Source organism: Panthera uncia, chromosome F2 (genome assembly GCF_023721935.1).
Source record: "Panthera uncia isolate 11264 chromosome F2, Puncia_PCG_1.0, whole genome shotgun sequence".
NCBI classification, from domain to species: domain Eukaryota; kingdom Metazoa; phylum Chordata; class Mammalia; order Carnivora; family Felidae; genus Panthera; species Panthera uncia.
The window spans coordinates 8,919,539-8,938,967 of record NC_064812.1 but is presented as its reverse complement, the minus strand read 5'-3'; the positions used below and the strand labels follow the sequence as shown (position 1 = coordinate 8,938,967).

At 51.7% G+C, this 19,429-nt stretch overlaps 1 protein-coding gene across 1 annotated transcript in view; it reads left to right on the top strand.

Moving 5' to 3' along the window:
* TG (thyroglobulin) overlaps window positions 1-19,429 on the top strand; it is a 149,598-nt gene that overhangs the window by 72,405 nt on the left and 57,764 nt on the right. The window contains exons 27-29 of the mRNA XM_049633747.1: window positions 3,347-3,511; window positions 12,676-12,741; window positions 14,600-14,680. Of these exons, the coding sequence (XP_049489704.1) occupies window positions 3,347-3,511; window positions 12,676-12,741; window positions 14,600-14,680 (312 nt within the window). The remainder of the gene's footprint in view (window positions 1-3,346; window positions 3,512-12,675; window positions 12,742-14,599; window positions 14,681-19,429) is intronic.

Below are 19,429 nucleotides of genomic sequence, written 5' to 3'. Positions count from 1 at the left end.
TTTTGACACTTTGTCTTGAGAAGGTGATAGATGGGGAGTTGGAGTAGATGTGGAGTTCGGTGAGGAGTTACACCCTGCCGTCCAGGTGAGAGGGGGTAGCTTGGGCTGAGGGGACAGCAGTGGAGATGAAGAAAAGGGGACAGATTCAAGGTATCAATAGCAGACAAACCGACAGGACTTTGGACATGAGTATTGAGGACCACTCTTGGCTCTCCAACTTGTTCGCCTAGATAGCTTGCTTGTGTAGTGAATGATGGGAGATGTTGGGTTTGGTAACGGGAGACAGATTTGGGAAGGTCATGAACCCATTTACACTGTGCTAGGTTTGAAACGCTTTAAGACAGTCACAAGGTGGGACTGAGCTTTTGGGGACGAAGATCCAAAGCTCAGAGGGGGAGTCAGGGCGGGAGACGGAAAGGCGTGCGTTCCCGGTGTCGAGGAGGTATCAGAACCGTGGGTATGGGTGGGATTTCCTTGGGGGCGGGCCCGGGGTGTGAGAAGATCAAGGGTGATGGGGGCCGATCCCTGGTGAACACCTACATGATAGGGAGAACCTTCGAAGAAGACGGAGAACTAGCGGCCAGACGGCAGGGAAGAGACCCGGGAGGGTGGTGCCTCACGGAAGCCGTGGTGCAGAGGGGTGACCCGTGGAGGAGTTTTGTCAACAGACTTGAATGCTGCCCGGGGTTCACACAGGGTGTTTGCTGAAAACGCTGAGGTTAGCTCCCTGCGGTCTGCGGGGGCCGAACGAGAAAGTGTCGCAGTGGTAGGGCAGGAGCCTGGACTGGACCAAGTTAGATTCTAAAATTCCTTTTAGGCCCGATGCTCTGTGATTACATGATGTGCATTCGTGTTAGTGTTTAGGTAAGCAAAAGTATATGCAGAGACAGAGAGATTAAACCCACACAGACACGTGTAAGCATGGACGTGTGTGTCAGCGCGTGTATGTGGGAAACACTGCGGTTCAAATCAAGGATGCCTTCTGCCTTCTTTTCCGAGGATACCACAATTTCCCCAGATGCTCCATTACTCACCCAACCATATGGTTTTTCAAGTCGGAAGGTTCGTTTCGCTTTCCTTAGAATCCTATATGGAAGAATTATTGTGTTCCATGGAACAGTGAGCCCACAAAATCCTTTTTTCCATGACATTTCTGGCTAGCAGCTCGCTTGCTTTTTTCTCCAAGCGTAACCTGTGATCCGTGATTTATGCCCAGCTGACCGACCACCTCACAGCGCCGCGAGTTAAGCTCTCCTCGAGACACACATAAAACATCAAGGCAGATGTTTTCCCCAGTCTTGCCCGACGGGCAGATTTGGAGCTTTAAATTATGAAAGCGCTGGCTGGGTCTGCCGATGGCCAGGAACAGAATCCTGCTACCGCGGTCTGGAAAGTCATTTAACTTTCTGGTGGATTCCCCCCTTCCCCCTGCCTCAGTGGCTTTGTTTCCACTGACTAGTAAGGACAATTCGTGAGGCTTCTGTACCTACATGTCAGTGGGGGCTTCTTGGAAGCGGGGCTCAGAGGGCCTCGTGCGGCTCATGGTACACGGGCGTGTACCCGAAGCGGGCAGTGTGTGACCAGCAAAGGGACTTCCAGTCTCTAGCTGGCACCCATGTCTCAGACACACGGAGATCTCGTTGACACTTTAGCACTAAAGGACAAAGTTGCGTGGGTTTCGCTTTCCAAGGTCTGGAGCAGAAGGAAAAATCTACCCGCCTCTTGTTTAATCCCATGAGTCTGCGTCTTGGCTTGTGAGAGGACGGCCCTAGTGCTCAGACTTCCTCTGGGCCCTCAGCGGGCTCCTCCCGGCCCCCACTGAGGTCCCAGGCCCTCGCTGCCGGCTGGCTATTCCTCAGTAGCTAGCAAAACCAGTCCCCTTTCCCATGCCTCTGCTTCCTCATCTGTGGAATGAACTGGGCTAAAGAGGCGAGGGTTTCTAGAATCCATCCGTGCACCAGAATCACCTGTGGTGTTGTTTACAAATGCTAATTCCCAAATGTCACCACCTCCCACCCCTCCAAGACCTACAACCTACCTACCCACCTACAGAGTCAGAAACCCTGTGGTTGGTGCTGAGGAACGAGCATTTTCAGAACTCTCCCTGTGCTGTCGATCGGATCGGTCGAAGCCCCCTGGTTTGAGAACCACCAGTCAGAGAGCCTCGAAGGTGGTGTTTTACACACCTGCTGTTCTTGCTGCTGCTGATTTTTTGGCAACTGCAGGTTAAAAGTGGCCAGGGGGGGGGGGGGGGAGGACAGGACATCAAATTCATAAGGCAGGTGTCTGAGGCATCTACTTTGGGGAAATTTGGTGACAGATGAGTTAGAAATGCTATCTGGCTTTGGGTAGAAATGAGGATAAGGAGGGGAATGGCATTATGGAATGAGTATTTCCTTTTTTTTTTTTTTTTTCAGGAGAATCTTAACAACTATACTACCTAATGGGATTATTTATCAAAATGATATATAGGGGCACCTGGGTGGCTCTGTTAAGTGTCTCTTGAATTCGGCTCTGGTCACGATCTCACGGTTTGTGGGACTGAGCCCCACGTCTGGCTCTGCACTGACAGCACAGAGCCTGCTTGGGATTCTCTCTCTGTCTCTCTCTCTCTTTCTCTGTCTCTGCTCCTCTCCTGCTCATGTGCTCACTCTATCCCTCAAAATAAATAAATAGACATTAAAAAAATAAAACTTTGGATATTTATATATTCAAGACAAAATGGTCTGGTGCCTCCCCTAGTTAGAGATATCTCCCTGTACGTCCCGGACACGCGGGCACACAGCCTGTGCTTGAATGCCTCCGGAGACGAGGAGCTCACTTCCTAATAGGGAAGTTTGTGCTGTTGGTGCAGGGCTCTTGGTTTTTCATAGTTCCTTAGTTTGAATCTGAGTCCCTTCAAGGTTGATGCGTGTGTGTGCGTGTGTGTATGTGAGGGGTGGCGGGGGGCTGCTGTTTATTTGCTCCAGGTCTGAAAAAAGCTCTGCATGCGGTGGGGGTAGAGGAGGAGAACAGAGGATTCTGGCACCGAGACCCCCAGTGGTGTTGAGGTGTCGTCACTGCTGCTGACCCACGAAGAAGGCCTCTGACGCACAAGGAAAGTTCGGCAGTCACACTGGTGGCTCTTCCTTGGGGAATTTGCCCCTGTGGCAACTGCAGGCCTATCAGGGAAAAGTAACCCAGTTGAAGACCAGGCTCCTGAGTTCCAGGGTCCCTCTGTGCTCCTGAGGAATTGTTACCTGTCCCCATCCTCCAAGCCTCTCGGGGCACAGACGTGAGTCCCTGGGGGCGGGGGCCCTTCCTGTCTCTATCACGTCAGCCTCTCTTCCCTCTCGTGACTCTGCAGGCCCCCTCATCTGCGGGTTGCTGAGCTCCCCCGACGTCCTGCTTTGCAACGTCAAAGACTGGAGGGACCCCACGGAAGCCCGGGCTAATGCCACGTGTCCTGGTGTGACATACGACCAGGGGAGCCGCCCGGCGACACTGCGGCTGGGAGGCCAGGAGTTCGAGAGTAAGTCTCCGCCTTCGGCTTACGTTCCTTCAGAAGGAATTTTCCTCAGCAGCAAGGTCCGCCGCCCCTCCCCTGAGAGCCCTCCTTGTACCCTGAGAAATTTCTCCTTCTGAAAAGAAACTGGACCAAAGATGCTGCATAAAACTCGCAGACCCCAGGGTGGCTGGAGGGGGGGGCTGGCTCCGCCGGGAGGCTACCCTGTTGCAGGTGGTCCCGGTACCAGCCACACTGCCCATTCTAATTACAGGGGTGCAAGAGACTGTGCCCCCCCCCCCCCCCCCCACATGGGCTCCATTGACAGAAATCACCATCCGGCCCGTGCCTTCCTCTTCTTTCTTTCAGAAGCTCTTCCAACCTTTCCCACAAGCCTAGAAGCCTTAGATCTAGAAGTCGCTCTGAGATCATTTGCCCGCCCCCTCATCTCACAGGGATAGGCATTAGCGAGGCGGCCAGTCAGATCTCCTCTCTGCCCGCCCCAGCCCTGCCCTCTCGGCAGGTGTCCCTCAGGGAAGAGTCCTGAGCTGGAGACTGACCACAGCAGCAAGACTCAGTGCGGTCAGGACTGGCGGGCTCAGCATCACCAGAAGCTCCTTAGAAACACAACTTCTCAGGTCCTGTCCCGGACCCCCACGGTGGCCCCAGGAGTGTGTTCTAACCAGCTGTCTAGGATCGTGCTATGCCTGCTGAGTTTGAGAAGCGGGAGAAGCACTGACGAGGTGGCCTGGGAGCTTCCTTCCGACCCGAACAGTCGGAGTTTATAGTGAGAACAGGGCCCAGGGATCCCTCGCTCCCGGTTCCTCTGTGAGGTTGGTGGCAGCCTGGCTCCCTCTCTGTTTTCCTGCCAGCACGTGGTCCCAGCCCACCCTCTGCGACGGGAGGGGTGAAAGCCGCGCGGGTGTCGGCTGGACAGGGCGGGGAAGGGGCTGCGGGGAGGTCAGAGAGCCCTTGGAGATTCCTGTCTCTGCAGGACGTGGCGGCCACCGTCTCCTGCCTCCAGGGGAAGCCTGCAGGACCTGTTGTTCAGTGGATGGCAGCTCTTGGGGTTCTAGTGGCAGACAGCTTGCCACCTCCTCCAGCCGCCCTCCCTGACTACCCTGTAGAGTTTGTTGCTTCCTCCGCCGCAGAGCATGACACACAGTTTACGAATCCCTCTGTCGGGCAGTGCAGGGGGCCGTGCGGGGGGCAGTGCCCTGCAGGTGTGCCTCTGCCTGTCCACGGGTCTCACTTGCCAGCCGGGAGTGTGCCTGTGGTGGTGAATCCCAGCTTGGGACCCCGCGTGTGTGACCTGGGGCCGGTCAGTAAAGGTCTTCAGGCCTGATGGCTTGTCTACAAAATGGGGTGAGGACAGGACCCGTCTCCCCGGGCTGCGGTGTTGGCGGAAAGGAAGATATTGGCGGTAATCACAGACGCGTCTCCCGTCGTGCGTGCGATGAGCCAGCCCCTGCTCTAAGGCCCCGGCTACTGCTAAGGCACGTACCCCCCACACGGTGCTTGTGGGGAGGCACTGTTACCAAGGCTCCCCGTTTTACAGCTGAAGAAACTGAGGCACACAGAAAGCGAAGTCTTCTTACGGGCTCAGGACTTCCAGGTAGAAGGGCGGGGACCCGACACGGGGTGATGTGGTTCTAAAGCTGATGGGCTTGCCCACTTCTCTGTAGTGGACGCTGCGGATAATATACCTGTTTGAGGACTTTGTAGGGTGTCTGACACTTAGTACTGATATTAGATACTATTATTATCATTCTTAAAGTTGTCACTGCGTTTTGCTATTTTAAAGACCTGGGCCGTGTCTTACTAATTTCTGGATCCACAGCATCAAGCATAAAACCTGGCGTAGAGAATACACATAACACCTGTGGAGTGACTATTTACCAAAGCCTGAACAAAAAATATTGCCTGATTAGGTGGGATTCCATGAGGCTTAGTTTTTTGGGGGGTAAATAAAATCAAGTAACTTATTTATATGGTAGACAGTGAACATATGGTACCCATTATTCTGAGAGGTAGCCCAGGGTGAAAACAAGCATTTGAAGAGAGACGTATGATATGTTTATGGGCAGTAACTCCAGAGGGAATTGCTTACCATGGAGCATGTGCTTGGTGTGTGCCCAAGAAATAAAGAATGTGTCCTTGTCTGGCCTCCCTGAGAAGGAGTGATTACCAAATGACTTTTGAAGTTTCGGGTTCTTTCAGTGCTCTGTGTGTCTGTGTGTATTTTGAGGTGTGGGCAAAGGTTTCTTTTTGTTTAATATTTTTCATGGTTTTTTTTTTTTTTGAAAGAGAGAGAGCTTGAGTGGGGGAGGGGCAGACAGAGGGAAAGAGAGGATCTGACGTGGGCTCCGAACAAACAGTAATGAGGGGCTCGAACTCACGAGCTGTGAGATCATGACCTGAGCCGAAGTCGGACGCTCAACCGACTGAGCCACCCAGGCGCCCCTGATGTGGGCAAAGTTTTTCTTTTTTTTTTTAAGTTTATTTATTTATTTTGAGAGGGAGAGACAGAGAGAAAGAGAGAACACCAGCAAGGGATGGACAGAGAGAGGGAGAGGAAGAGGGAGAGAGAGAATCCTAACCAGGCTCCGCACAGTCAGTGTGGGGCTTGAACCCAGGAACCACAAGACCATGACCTGAGCCAAAGTCGGACGCTTAACCGACTGAGCCGCCCAGGCACCCGTGGTGTGGGCTAAGTTTTACGAAGGGTGTGCTTGGATGGGGATTTCAGGCACCCTGAGGTATATTCATGATGTTCCAAATTAAGAGTTGCCTTATTGCACAGACGGATCAGGAGGCCCTCTCCAACTGGGAACAACAGGGCACAAATCTTCCTGTCGTGGTAATTGGTCACTCTAAGTACAATTAATCCCTGGGAAAAGAAATGAGATTTAAGTTCTTACTAAGATGTGAATAGCTGATAGATTTCTTTTCTAAGAACAGATATTGATAGAAGGAAAGAGGAGTGAGGATTCCATGGATCCAGATGGCAGCAGGGGAGGCCACAGAAAGGATCGAAAGCACATGGGAAGGAGCTGGGGACAATCAAGACGAGCTCTGCCCCTCTCAGCCCCTGCCTTCCCATTTAGCCATTGGTTAGATGGTCTCGGCAATACACACTCTGGAATTAGACCCCGGATTCAAATCCCAGTGTGGCTGCCTATGCTCATTGTATGACCTTTCTGGGCCTTGGCTTTCCCAGTTATAAAGTGCAGATAATGATGACTTTGGGCCCTTAGGGGGGTTGGAAGGATTAAGGGAGGAGTGTGCGATGAGGCCCTGGAGTGATGCTCGCAGCGAGGTGGGCACTCAGTAGATACTAGAGATTATGGAGCAGTGGCCTGCCCTGAAAATACTGGACACGAATTCTGCTTTTCTCCTCCAGCTCCGCGGCCTCGCTCGAATACACATTAACCTCTCCTAGCCTCAGTGTCTCCATCTGTAAAATGGGGGTATGCTTTTTTGTATGTTACGGAGTGAAGTGCTCATATTCCCTCTAGGCCATAGTTGAAGGCATTGCTTTCTGAACCTCAAGTCGCGGGTCCCCTGACGGCACATCCCGCAGAGGCACCCTGTAGGACTTCTGGTCTGGACGTCCGCTTTCATTCGTCAGCTCGCAGGTCCTTCGAGGGGGCTGGTTCAACAGCTGGCCTGGTTAATGGAGAATCAGCCTTGACGTGTATAAGCGAATCGATTGCCATTTGTGGGAAATTGTAACCCAGTGGAATACACTGAATCAAACGGGAAGCACGTCAGAATCCGTGTTGCGTTTTCTAAAACGCTTTCACACCGAGCTGCTCACTGATGCTTTTGACACTTGGGGGAGGCAGCTGGTCGCCTCACAGTTGTACCCACGAGAGTGCAGTCACAGCTGTGATGTGGCGTGCTTAAGGAAACTGTCATTGCTGGCACCTGCACCTTAAACTTGGGAGACCAGGGCTATCAGCGAAAGCTCTCCCCACCGCCCCCTTGGTGCCACTTGCTTGGGTTACTTGAGTGATTCCAGCAAATTCAGGAGTCCAGTGATGAAGAATGTTGGTCCTCGGCCATCTCTCTGGGCTTGTCTCCTCCAGACATTGGGTCATTAATGTCAGCTCCCTGCATGTTCTACTTTGAGGATTATTTTAAAAAAATTTTTTTAATGTTTCTTCATTTTTGAGAGAGAGAGAGAGAGAGAAGCGAGCATGAGCGGGGGAGGGACAGAGAGAGGGAGACAGACAGACAGACAGAATCTGAAGCAGACTCCAGGATCTGAGCCTGACGCGGGGTTCCGACCCATGAACCGTGAGATCATGACCTGAGCTGAAGTTGGACGGCCAGCCGACTGAGCCCCCCGGGCGCCCCCAGAATGCCTCTTTAGCACGTTTCTCTTCATTTGCTAAGCCAAACAAATATCAGTTCACATCAAACAAATACACCCACAAAAAAACTCCACAAATTACGGAGAGGCCGTTTTATCCAATACGAAGGCCCAGTGCTTTTCCTGGTTGTGAGGTTTCTCTTTCCCATCATCAGATTTCTGTTTAAACATCTCCCTCAAGATCAGAACCCACCCACGGTCGGCATCTCCCGCGTTGCCAGTGGGCATCTCTGGATGTTTCAAGTACTTGGTGCTGGCTGGGTCCATCTTCCCTGTTCTAAGAGGAAAGTCTTGGAAAGCTCTGGAATGGCTTATGGTTCCTTTCTCACAATGTCTTGAAGTGCAAATGAATGAGAACAGGCAGATTGAATGTCCCCTAATGTCCACAGAGGGTTGACATTTGACAGGAAAACACAGGCTTTGGCAGAACACCCCTGGGTTTATCCTGAATCCCAAAGGCTTCATGCTTTGGGCAATGGTGAGGCTCAGGCCGATGGCTGGCGTCCCCTTCCCAGGAGTCTGTTTTGTATCAGTGATTGCTATTGTCTTGGGGTGCCGGGAGCTTGGTGGAAAAACTTAACAGTGCATCTGTGATGCTCTTTGTCACTAAATGCATTTGGAGGTGATGTCTAATGAGCATCTATAAATAGGCTGACCCTCCTAGTTATTTACAGGAGCTGTCATGTGCTTAGCACTAAGCAGAGCCTGAGACAAGGATTCGAGAGTGCAGTTTGTTTAGGAGGCGCAAAGAATATACAGTGGGCTCTGAAACCTGGGCTTTCTGGCTTAGGACGCTGCCCACTCTCAGGCTGTAGATTCAAACTGAGCCCCCACTCCCACCCCAGACACAGCACATGACCTCTGCAGAAGTGTTTTGAAGTATATTAAGACCACACAGCACCCATCAACCCCCAAGAATCAGGCTCCGTGCCAAACCCCAAAACTTCTAAATGTGTATGCGTTCTTGCTGCCTTGATTACCGAGAGAGAGGCGATGAGTCAGTGTGGAGACCTGTTTGTGTAACAGGGATGTTCTAACTCAACTATCACGGAAGGAATGGGACAAATGTCTGGACAGTTAAAACTGTTTTTGCTTTAGGGGCGCCTGGTGGCTCCATCAGTTAAACGTCCGACTCTTGATTTCCACCCCGGTCGTGATCTCATGGTTTGTGGGTTCAGGCCCTGCATCGGGCTCCGCGCTGACAGTGCAGAGCCTGCTTGGATCCTCTCTCTCTCCCTCTCTCTCTGCCACTCCCCTCCACTCTCTCTCTCTCTTACAATACATAAATAAACTTAAAGAAACCTGTTTTATGTTAGAATGTTGCTTAGCAGAGAAGGGGAGGCATAACGTTGGCTTCCGTTCTGTGTTCCTTCTTGCAATCAACGACAGCTCTGCAGCAGGGATTATGCTCGGTGTGGGTGATACAAGATGAAGAAGGCCCAGTTCCCAACCTCGGAAAGCTCTAGTACATTCAAGGACGATTACAGTCAAGTGTGAGCTTAAAGACAGAGGTGTTTGTTGAGTGCTGCGGAAATCCAGAGGAGGGGTACATAACCCAGCCAGGAGGGTTGTGGGGGCCTTCTAGAAGGAGGTGATGCAGATCCTGATTCTTAAAGGGTGAATGGAGAGGTTAACCGGGTGGCAGGGGACAGGAGGTCTTAGCGGAGAGGAGAAGCACACGCAGTGACGCAGGGGCCTGAAAGCACGTGTTAGGCGTAACTGGGAAGACGGGCACCTTCCAGACGCCGGGCGGCTGCTCACACTGTCAAGAACCTGATCGCAGGGAAGGGAATTCTGAAACGTGTAGCAGCTCTTGCAAGACGGGAGGTAGGATGGCCTTTCGGGAAGGATACCCGGGTGCTGTGTGGCTCGGTCGGGGGTGGGGGTGGGAAGGAGTCAAGGGAACCAGTGAAAATCTAATCGTGTCAAAAGAGGTGTTAAAACCGTGTGAAAGGGTGGTGGGTCCCTTGGCAGGGGCGGATCTGAGACTAGTTTAGGCAACAGGCTGGTTGGATGTGGAGACTGATGCCGGGGAGGAGGGTGGCTCCTAGAAGGTGAGCAGGAAGGAGGGGGCGCCATCGACCGATCTGGAAAGATGGAGGAGGTAAGTATGGATATGGACATGGGGTGGGAGATGGGGCAGACAAGAGAGGGCGCAGAGCCATTCTTTTCGTCCCCGCGTTTCCTGCGCACCCCTGTGGAGACCGGGCAATCATATCCGTAGTTAAAATGACCAAGGCATCATCACTTTCTCTGTGTGACTTACAGACACCTACGTGCCAATCTTAGATGTTGGTCAGGTGGTTTTCTGGATCGACCAAGGTGCTCGGTGTTCGTGTGCTGAATTTACCTGAATTCCACTGGATTGAGCTGTGTTGAAATGGGCAAAAACCGAGGATGAGATTAAGACTCGCCATATTTTCCAGGCTAGAAGTCACAGGGCTCCTTTGCCTCGAGATGAATAAAAAGTGGGTCAGAAGGTCCCATTCCCATCACAGCACAGTACATTCTGGTCCCCCCCACCCCAGTACAGTGTGAGATCTGTGTGCACCTGTGTGGAGCACCTGTTCCCCGCCCCCCCCCGGGTGATGGAGGGCACCTGTGATTTTCCCTGCCGCTCCATGAAGGCAGGACCTACTCAGCACACATCGTCAAGATATTCTGGACCACATGAGAGTCTCACCAACTCACCCAAGTCAGAAATGGGAACTGCCGAGTGGTGAAGAAATCCATGAGAGATTGTTGCTCTTGGGAAGAAGCAGGGGTGTGGATGTGAACTAATACTTGTTGAGGGTCCCTGATCCAAATGCAAGTACCCCTCATGGTAAAGTACGTCATGAAGTGGTCCTTGGTTTTAGTCTCAGGTTTGAGAGCACTAAAGCACCCTTCCGCTAAGATGCGTCTCCTACTTTTACAGGATAAGTAAGAATCCTAATGGATGGCCTAAGCTATTTTGAAAATTGTATTAACTTTATTTACTTATGTTACTGACATTTATGTTACCAAAGGCATATATTTATATATCTATATTTACATCTTCCTTCCCTCCTTCTTTCTTCTCTCTCCTTTTTTCTTTCTTTCTTTCTTTTTCTTTCTTTCTTTCTTTCTTTCTTTCTCTCGTTCTTTCTCTCGTTCTTTCATTCTTTCGTTCTTTCTTTCTACTCTCCATCCTTTTGAAGAGTCAGTATGCCAAATATATTTAGTGTAAAAAGACTTAAGACACAAATTCTCTAATTTGTCTTGGGACAAAGTCCCCTAGTCTGGCCTTCATCATAAGCAAATGTGATTAGGAAAGACGGCGGAAGGAGAACAGATCGAGCCCCTGCTCGGTGTTGGTGTTGGAGGAGTACACAGTGGCTCCTCTGTACTGTGTAGAGTGAATGTCACATTTTCAGAGATCCAAGTCTCTATCTTCCAGATATCATAGGTTTTAACTTGCCCAAAGTTTTATAAGTGACATCCACCCTCTGAAGAGGGCTTTGGGAGAATCATGAGTAGGTCTTCTAAGGCAACATGAAATCCCAATATTGGGTAGCGTGAGATGTTCTAGAATCGTTATTTATTCCCAGTTTAGCAGGAAAACCAAGTGGAAGTGCAGCTCAATATTTTTGATTCACCCCCGTGGCCTAGCATAGGGTGGCCATGCCCCATGGGGGGAGGGGCAAGCATGGTAATTCTTGGTGGGGAAGGGCTCATGACTTTAATAGCTGAATTTCCCAAATAGGTCACTGTTTAATTGAACTTCTTTAAACCTCTTTAAACACCTCTCTAAACACAAGAAACTTTACAGATGTTTGCCATTTTGGAGGGGCAGAATTCTAAAATATGTTATCCTCTCTTTGGTGAGGTGATTGAAAGCATGGGGTTTGGAGCCTAGAAAGTGGTGTTTGAATTCTGGCATTGACCTCTCTGGATTTTGACCTTCACCTGGAAATTAGGGGCAAAAAATGCCTACCTATGAGGTTTAATGAAGCAATATCTGGAAAGTGCTCCTCATAGTGTTGGGCAAATGGCAATGATGCTTAACAATAATTCGCTATAATAATACATGGTTCTTAATAATAGTGAACAAGACGTGATCACTTTTTCATGTCTCAGACTGAGCCAGGTGTTTCCTGCCACGTGTGGGGTTGTCTGCCTCAGAATCTGTACTTTTTGAGCTCTTTTCTTAACCTCTCATAACACAGGGGGATTGGCAGGGTCTTAGGGCTGAGCGGAGGCAAGAGAGGCTGCCCTGACCATCAAGGAATGGTGTGGCAAAGCCGGTCTCATCCAGGGGTGATGCCGGAGGAGTGTCGTTTGGCAGAAAAGGACACTGAATAATATTAGTAACGAATTAAATAATGGCAGCTACCAACCATAGGGTGCGCATCAAATGTTGAGGATACAGAAGACACTTCAAAGTATTCCCAGCCTCCCATCATCATCCCCATTTTCCCCCAAGGCCAGAGCCTCAGAGGACTGAAGTGACAGGGATGATGGACGCAGCCCCAGGGTCTCCGTGGGCTTGGTTCTCTTTTGGCTAATCCCCGGTGCCTTCGGTAATGTTCTGTCTCATGGTTTCATGGCCTCTCCCCACGACCGTCTCTTTGATGCCCTGAGCCAGACACCTGGGGTCCGACCAGCTCTGGCTTTGTACCAGAGATCTGGAAGACCGCTCCACGAGGCTCTCTCTTTGAGTGCGCCTCGGTGGGAAATAGAGTTCTCAGGCAAGAGGGGCCCGTGTGGGAGCGGTGGGTCAGCGTGGCCATGGCGGGTCCCCCGTGAGAACAAGCACATCGAAGCTCATGGAAATAAATCTCTCCCTTTGCAGTTCCGGCAGCCCTGGAAGGAACTCAGGATGCCGTTACCAGCTTCCAGCAGGTTTATCTCTGGAAAGGTGAGCTGTGGATATGTGTTTGGGGGAGAGGGAGCGGGACCCTGATTACGTGAGGCTGTCTGGCCCCACCTCTCGTTCACAGGGCACTCTGCTCCCCAGAGAGACAACTGTAGAGATTTGCTTTCCAAGTGAGGGCTCTGTGTGGCATAGAAGGGTTCGGCTCTCATCAGATAAGATACCAAACCTTAGAAAGAAAAATGGAAAGTGTGGAAACCCCAGAGGGGATGGGGGAAGGAAGCATGGCTTCCTGTGAGGTCACGTTCGCTGCCCACAAGCTGCCCTTGCTACAGGATGGGAGCTCTGAGGCCCCAGCAGACTAGGGAGGCATTTCCCCAGGGGCCACGGCCACGGCCACGCTGAGGTCAGGGTGAGGGGGCAGGACACGTGGTGGTGCCTTGACCCCTGCTTACAGGGAGTGCTTCTGGTAGTGCCCGTTTGGCATCTCCTGACTGCTTCGTTTGCCTCCTCTGAGTTTACCCAACATCGACCAAGTGCCTACTCAGAGCCCGGGACACGGGATGGTTCAAGACATCGTGGAGGAGAGGAGTCTGAGTGAAGCAGGATGAGAGGGAGAGCTAAGGCACAGCTTTCACTGTGGGGGCTCCAGCCTCGGGCAGTGGACCCTTACAAGCCATGGCCATGGGGCTAGCGGGAGGGTGAGGACAGATCCCGCCCCTACATCACTTCCCTCCTCTTCCCTTGATCCCTCCTCACCCACGTCAGGTCCCCTTAGAGACAAGACTGTTTCTGTGCCCACGAGCTGAGATCGTGGGAAAGAACGCAGGGCATGGGGTAGAGTCCCCAGGTATGATTTCTGGTTCCGTTACCCACCGCCTTGTGACCTGGTGCACGTCAGTTATCACCCCCCCCCCCCCCCAGGCCCTGGCTTCTGGTGGGCAACATGGCGGTAAGAGCTCTCGCTTTCCAGGGTCTTGTGAGCACAGCCAAGGTAGTTGCAGGTGAAGTGCGGGGAGCAGTGCCCCGTGCATCCGTGCTGCTAACTCATGCCAGTGGTGGTGAGGACGGAGGTAGGGCAGAAGGAAGAATGAGGAAGAGGAAGGAAAGGAGGGTGTCCACCATAGTGGATTTAATGAGATTATACATAGTGATTTAATGAGATTATACACTTCTGTCTCGGTCGTCCCTGTAAGGTGGCTATATAAGGGGGTGACATTTTATCCATTTTGCAGACAAGAAAAACAAAGCGTGGCGAGGGTCAGCGATGTGCCCCCGGGGATTGCTGGGGGCGGGACCCAGACTCTGGCTCCGAATTCAGTGCTTCCTTGTTACCTAAATTTTCTGATAAATAAGCAGCTAGCTGGTGAAGAATGAAGGGATTTCTCCTCCCTAGGACATTTGCAGCGCTGAGCAGAAGCTCCCACAGGCTTGTCTAATGCCCTGTTCTCCCCATAGGCTCACTCTGCTTTCCTGGAAGACAAGTTCCCAACTTGAGGGTTTTATTTAATTTTTTCAAATTCGAACGCACCTACTTTCCACCTGCATATTTTGGGATAAGTCCTTTCATCTCTACACAGTTCCATTTTTCTTTTCTAGAGTAAAATGGGAATCTTCCTCCTTGCCTTCATGGGGTGTGTTAAAGACCAATATTTATGAACACATTTCGTTAGCTGTGCAAGTCTTAATCATTTCAAAAGCGAGGACAGTCATGGTTTTGTTATTGAGAGGTTGGCTGTTGTTCCCTAAATGGCCAAAGGGTACAGTCCTCTGCCCCTGGATTTGTCCCAGATCCTGGCTTAGGCACCTGGCTGTGGACCGTGAGGATTTTCCACATTGCCACGTTGTCGATCCCTTTTTCCACCCCAACGTAAGGACAGCGATACTTTCTTTTTACTCCTAGATTCTGACATGGGGTCTCGGTCTGAGTCTATGGGATGCAGAAAAGACACGGAACCAGGGCCAACGTCTCCAACAGAACCAGGTACCGGCCCCGAAACCTTTTATATACTTGGTGTCTGGCTGGAGTCAAGATGGCGAGGCCAAGGGTCTAGTCAGTGGATGGACTTATTAGCATCGCTCTGTTACGTAGCCACGGACTGTCCTCTTAGCTTTTAACCCCAGTTATTCATTCCACAAATATGGACAGCCATTCAGAGGCGCCATTGGCGCAGAAAGCAAAGTGAGATCATGGCCAAGTCAACAGTGCTACTGGAAAACAAAACAACCCTCATCCCCAAACCGGCAAAAATCGATTAAAGGGCAAGTTTCATCTGACTGTGGTCAGTGAGTGTGAGCAAAATGTACCTATTCTGGAATTGTGCAGTGAGTAGGATTTCTAGAGAGTCTTTTGAGAAAGGGTCATTTTGTGCAGCGGACGATATAAATCCATACATTAATAGGGACAGAATGTATGTGCAGTCTCAGACACTCTATCCCTAGCTGTTGCAATTGTTGTTTCTTAGGTGGGGCTAAAACTCAGGGTGGAAGCCAGAAGGAGGAAAGAGGGGAGGGGAAGGAGGAGGAGGAGGAAGAGAAAGGATGGGAAGGGAAGGGAGAAGAGAGGCAGGTTAGTCTATCGGCACAGGGGAGACAGCATGGCCCAACGAAGGGAACACCACATTGCAAAGCAGATAGATTAGGGCTTGAGCCATTTTTTTTTTTTTTTTTTTTTTTGGCCACTTACCGCTAACTCCATGGCCATGGGTACTTTGCTCACCTGATAAGAGCCTTGATTCATCATGTGGAGAACTACCTTGCTTTCCACTAATCCCATCATAGATGACATGGCAGTTAGAGCCCCTGGCACATCGCCTGGTACTTAACAGATGCCACCAAATTCATAGCCTCTTCCTCTCTCTACCCAGGGCTTTTGTCCAGATCCACTGAGATAATGTACAGAAACCACCAGCAATAGGGCTCATCCCATAGAAGTTGGGCGATTATGAGTTCATGCTGCATCCCTAAGAGTTGCAGGACCCAAGGGTGGAGCCCTGGTTTAAACTGCAGGTTCTCAGCCCCGGAGAGCAGGGTTCAAACCCCACCTCTGCCTCTATCTGCCTGTGCAACCCTCAGTCACCTTCCCTGAGCCTCGGTTTCCCCTGCAATAAATGAGAGAGGGAGCGGTACCCATAAGGGGGGGCAAGTGTGGGAACGGAAGCAAGTAGCACTGAACTTCAGGAATTAGTGGCTGTTGTTAGCTGGTGGCAGTGATATCGGTGATGCTGATCCAGCACCAAGCCTGGCTCCTAGCAAGCCTTCCTCAAAGTTCTGTCCTCAGGCCTCTCTGTTCCTGTAACTGCACATCAGACAGCAGATCCCAGTTCAGGATGGAAACTAGGGCCAGAGGACATATTCCTGTCCCATGCTGTTAGCAGTGATGTCTTCTGAACCTTCAGAGGTTTTCCAGTGGAGGCTTTAATTTTGCCAGCAGGGTGGTGGGAGTTGGGGGCGGGGGCGGGCGCCTGTGCAGGAGGCCGTCCCTCCTTTGATCTCATAAGCAAGCATTTGGCCTCGTGTCTTCTGCACCGTGGCCTAGACCTTCACCTTTCTGATCTTTGCCCCAGCGTATTGGCAAATGCATTCTGCCCTTCAGAGCCTCCCAAACACGAGGCTGGTGTTCAAGTTTATCTGCTGCCGGCCATTGTCTTCTGGCTGAAGCAAGGGCGAGTTCAAAACTCATGAGGGAGGGAGGCAGAAGAGAGCAAACCCCCTTCCTGAGCCTCCTGGTGGCGGGCCCTGCACTTGGTATTTTGTGTGTATCTCTTCTCGCAAAACTTAGGACAATTCTGCCGACCGGTATCGTTGTTCCCGCTTTATCAGAGCGATATGAGACTCCGATGCCTCGGTATCCCCTGTCAAAAGCCAGTCCAGCCCGAAGCAAGCAGCGGTGCCAGGTTTCAGACTGTTGCTCAGCTGCCTCCAAAGCCTGGGTTCTTCTAGATCACCGGCCACTCCTTGGCTCGGACGGTGTCGGCTCCCGGGGCTGAGTCCTGGTGGCCCCCGGCTAACTGAGCAGACGGGGTTTGGTTTGATTTGCAGCGCGAAATTTCTTATTTTTTTATTTTTTTAACTGAGCCAGTAATTTTAAATTGGGAGATTTTATATAAAAATTCAGATTTGAAGCTTCTTCGGAGAAAAACAGAGGAAAAAGCTCTGGAAATACAGGCTTCACATTTCTGCCTGGCGACCATCCCCCGAGCAGAGTTGAGCTGCCCCTCCCATCAGGGGCATGGCTCTCCCGTTTGCTGCAGTCCCCGCCCTGCCCTGGGTGCTTGTACTGGCCCCTGCCGGTCCTGGGCCGCTTGTGTTAGCCGATTCCCCCCCCCAGCCTTAGTGGTGCCGCGGGGGTCCTCGGGGTAATGAACAGGTGAATGACTTTGGGGCAATTCTGGACGTTTTGTAAAATCCATCATTATACACTGTGTCAGGCCACATCTCTAAAACTATCACATGGCTCCCACAGGAAGGACCCATCCCCTCCCCCCCCATCCCCACCTCCTGCCACCAGAAAGGGAGCTGGGCCCCTGCCCAAGACCTTGGAGGGATCCAGGCTGAATAGACCCAGCTCAGCTCGGTTTTCCCTTTCTGACTGATTACATTCCTGGGCTGAGGAAGATAACACCCCTGCAGGAGGGGCCCCTTTGATCTGCTCCTCTGCGGCCGGGCCAGTGCCATTTCCGTGGCTGGTTTACCTGGCCTGTGTCCCCAAGAATGGCCTCCCCGATTCAAAGCACAGGAAGCACTTGTCCCCTTTCTGCCCCAGTGCTACTTCAGTGAGTCTGAGTGTTTGGGACACACACAGGGAAACCAGCAAGAGCAACCTCCTGTCTGGCAAGGCCTGTACCGGCCTCCTTGCCTCCCGGGGGAGTGCGAACAAGAAGGCAAGGAATTCTTCCGAATAATGCCGCGTAAACCAAGTACAAACTGAGTGGGGTGCGTATTCATTCTACCGTCCACCAGACAATCTTTGAGCACAAGTGCCGTGCCCCCGGACATTCGCAGGCTAGCGAGGATTGCCCCCGTGCCAGCCATGGCATGACAGCGTGGCAAAGGCTACAATGGGGACAGGTGTCGAGTGTGGTGGGGATGCGGGGGTAGGAGGATGCTAAGCGGCCTGAAGGGGTCAGAAAGGCTTCTCAGAGGAGCCTGGGAGGACCCGCCAGGCATTTCCAGCCTCTGCGCAAAGGCTCTGAGGGCAAAGTGATCGAAGGGACTTCAACTTTGTCCTCAGACCTCGTGTGTTCTTTTTTTTTCTTTCTTCCTCTGCTGTCTTAACAAGTGATATCACGGGGCAGGCATGCAAACTGCCCATTGTACAGTAAGAGAGCTTTGTTTTCTAAAAAATGTTTATTCATTTTTGAGAGAGAAACAGAGAGACAGAGTGTGAGCGAGGGAGGGGCAGAGAGAGAGGGAGACACAGGATCCGAGGCAGGCTCCAGGCTCCGAGCTGTCAGCCCAGAGCGCAATGGGAGGCTCGAACCCACAAACCGTGAGATCATCACCTGAGCTGAAGTCGGACGCTTAACCGACGGAGCCACCCAGGCACCCCATTTTTTAAGAGAGCTTTTTTTTTTTTTTTTTTTGCCCATCGTACAATAATATTAAGTTCAAGAACCCAGAAGGCTGGGGAGGCACAGAGAAGGGCAACATGGTCTCTGGGGTCTCTGCCAGGGCTAAACTTCTGGCCTTGGCAGATGTGAGTAAAGATGTCATCTCCGTTGGTGGTTTTTGTTGGTGAGAAAGTTCAGTCTTCATGAGCCTGCTCTATGGAGCATGGAAAGTGGGCCTCTGGAAGGATGCTCAAGTCCAAGGCAAATGGGGGTCCATACGGATGTGATGCCAGATCCCTGGGCTAAGGGACATTGTAAATGGGCCCCACCTCATCCCCATGAACTGCTTCATGCCCCCAGGTAAGCGCCTATGCAAAGTCAGACCTCTCGTGAAGGGAACATCGGGCCCCTCAGCACTGGGGAGCCTCTTTAGAGTGCTACAGCACATCAGGGCAGGAGGGAACAGCATTGGTCCTTGAAGCACAGGAGGACTAGGTAGGTGAGGAAGAGGGGTGAGCACAGTCAACAGTCCTGGGGCAGCAAGCGATGTGACTGTGCCCCTGGAGCATGAATCGAGGCAACTGCAGATAAAGCTTAAAATGCAAGTAAAGCCTGGACCAAGAAGAAGGCTGCACTTCTGTCCCGTGGGCGGCAGGGCACCCAGAAAGATCCCGAAGCCAGCGATCATGGTGAGGATACGAGGAACGACTAAGGGAGAGCAAAGCTGCAGCTTGCGGTGTGGGGCCGGGCAGAGCTGTCTTCACAAATGTAGGCTGCCATCTGGGAGAGAGACAGCACTTCTGCGTGGCTTCAAAAGACAGGAGCATCAGTGGTTCAAAGTGACAGACCAATTGGACTCCACAAGTCCCCAGTGGTGGAGTGGCCTGCTATGGTCAGCACGGATGCATCACACAGGGCTGCAGGGGCACCGGCCAGAAATACCATGGGGGAAAAGTCCTGCCTTGGGTGCAAAGTTGAACCAGATGGCTCCCAAGGTGTCTTCCAAAGTAAGATTCTAAGATTTTGCAACTCTATAATTTTAGGACTTTCTGAAAGCTTCTGACCCCTTCCTGCCTGGCTAGACTCCCGGCCCTATTGCCTCCAGACCTGTTCTGGCTTCACACAGACTAAAAAAAAATGTGTGTGTGTGTGTGTGTGTGTGTGTGTGTGTGTGTGTGTGT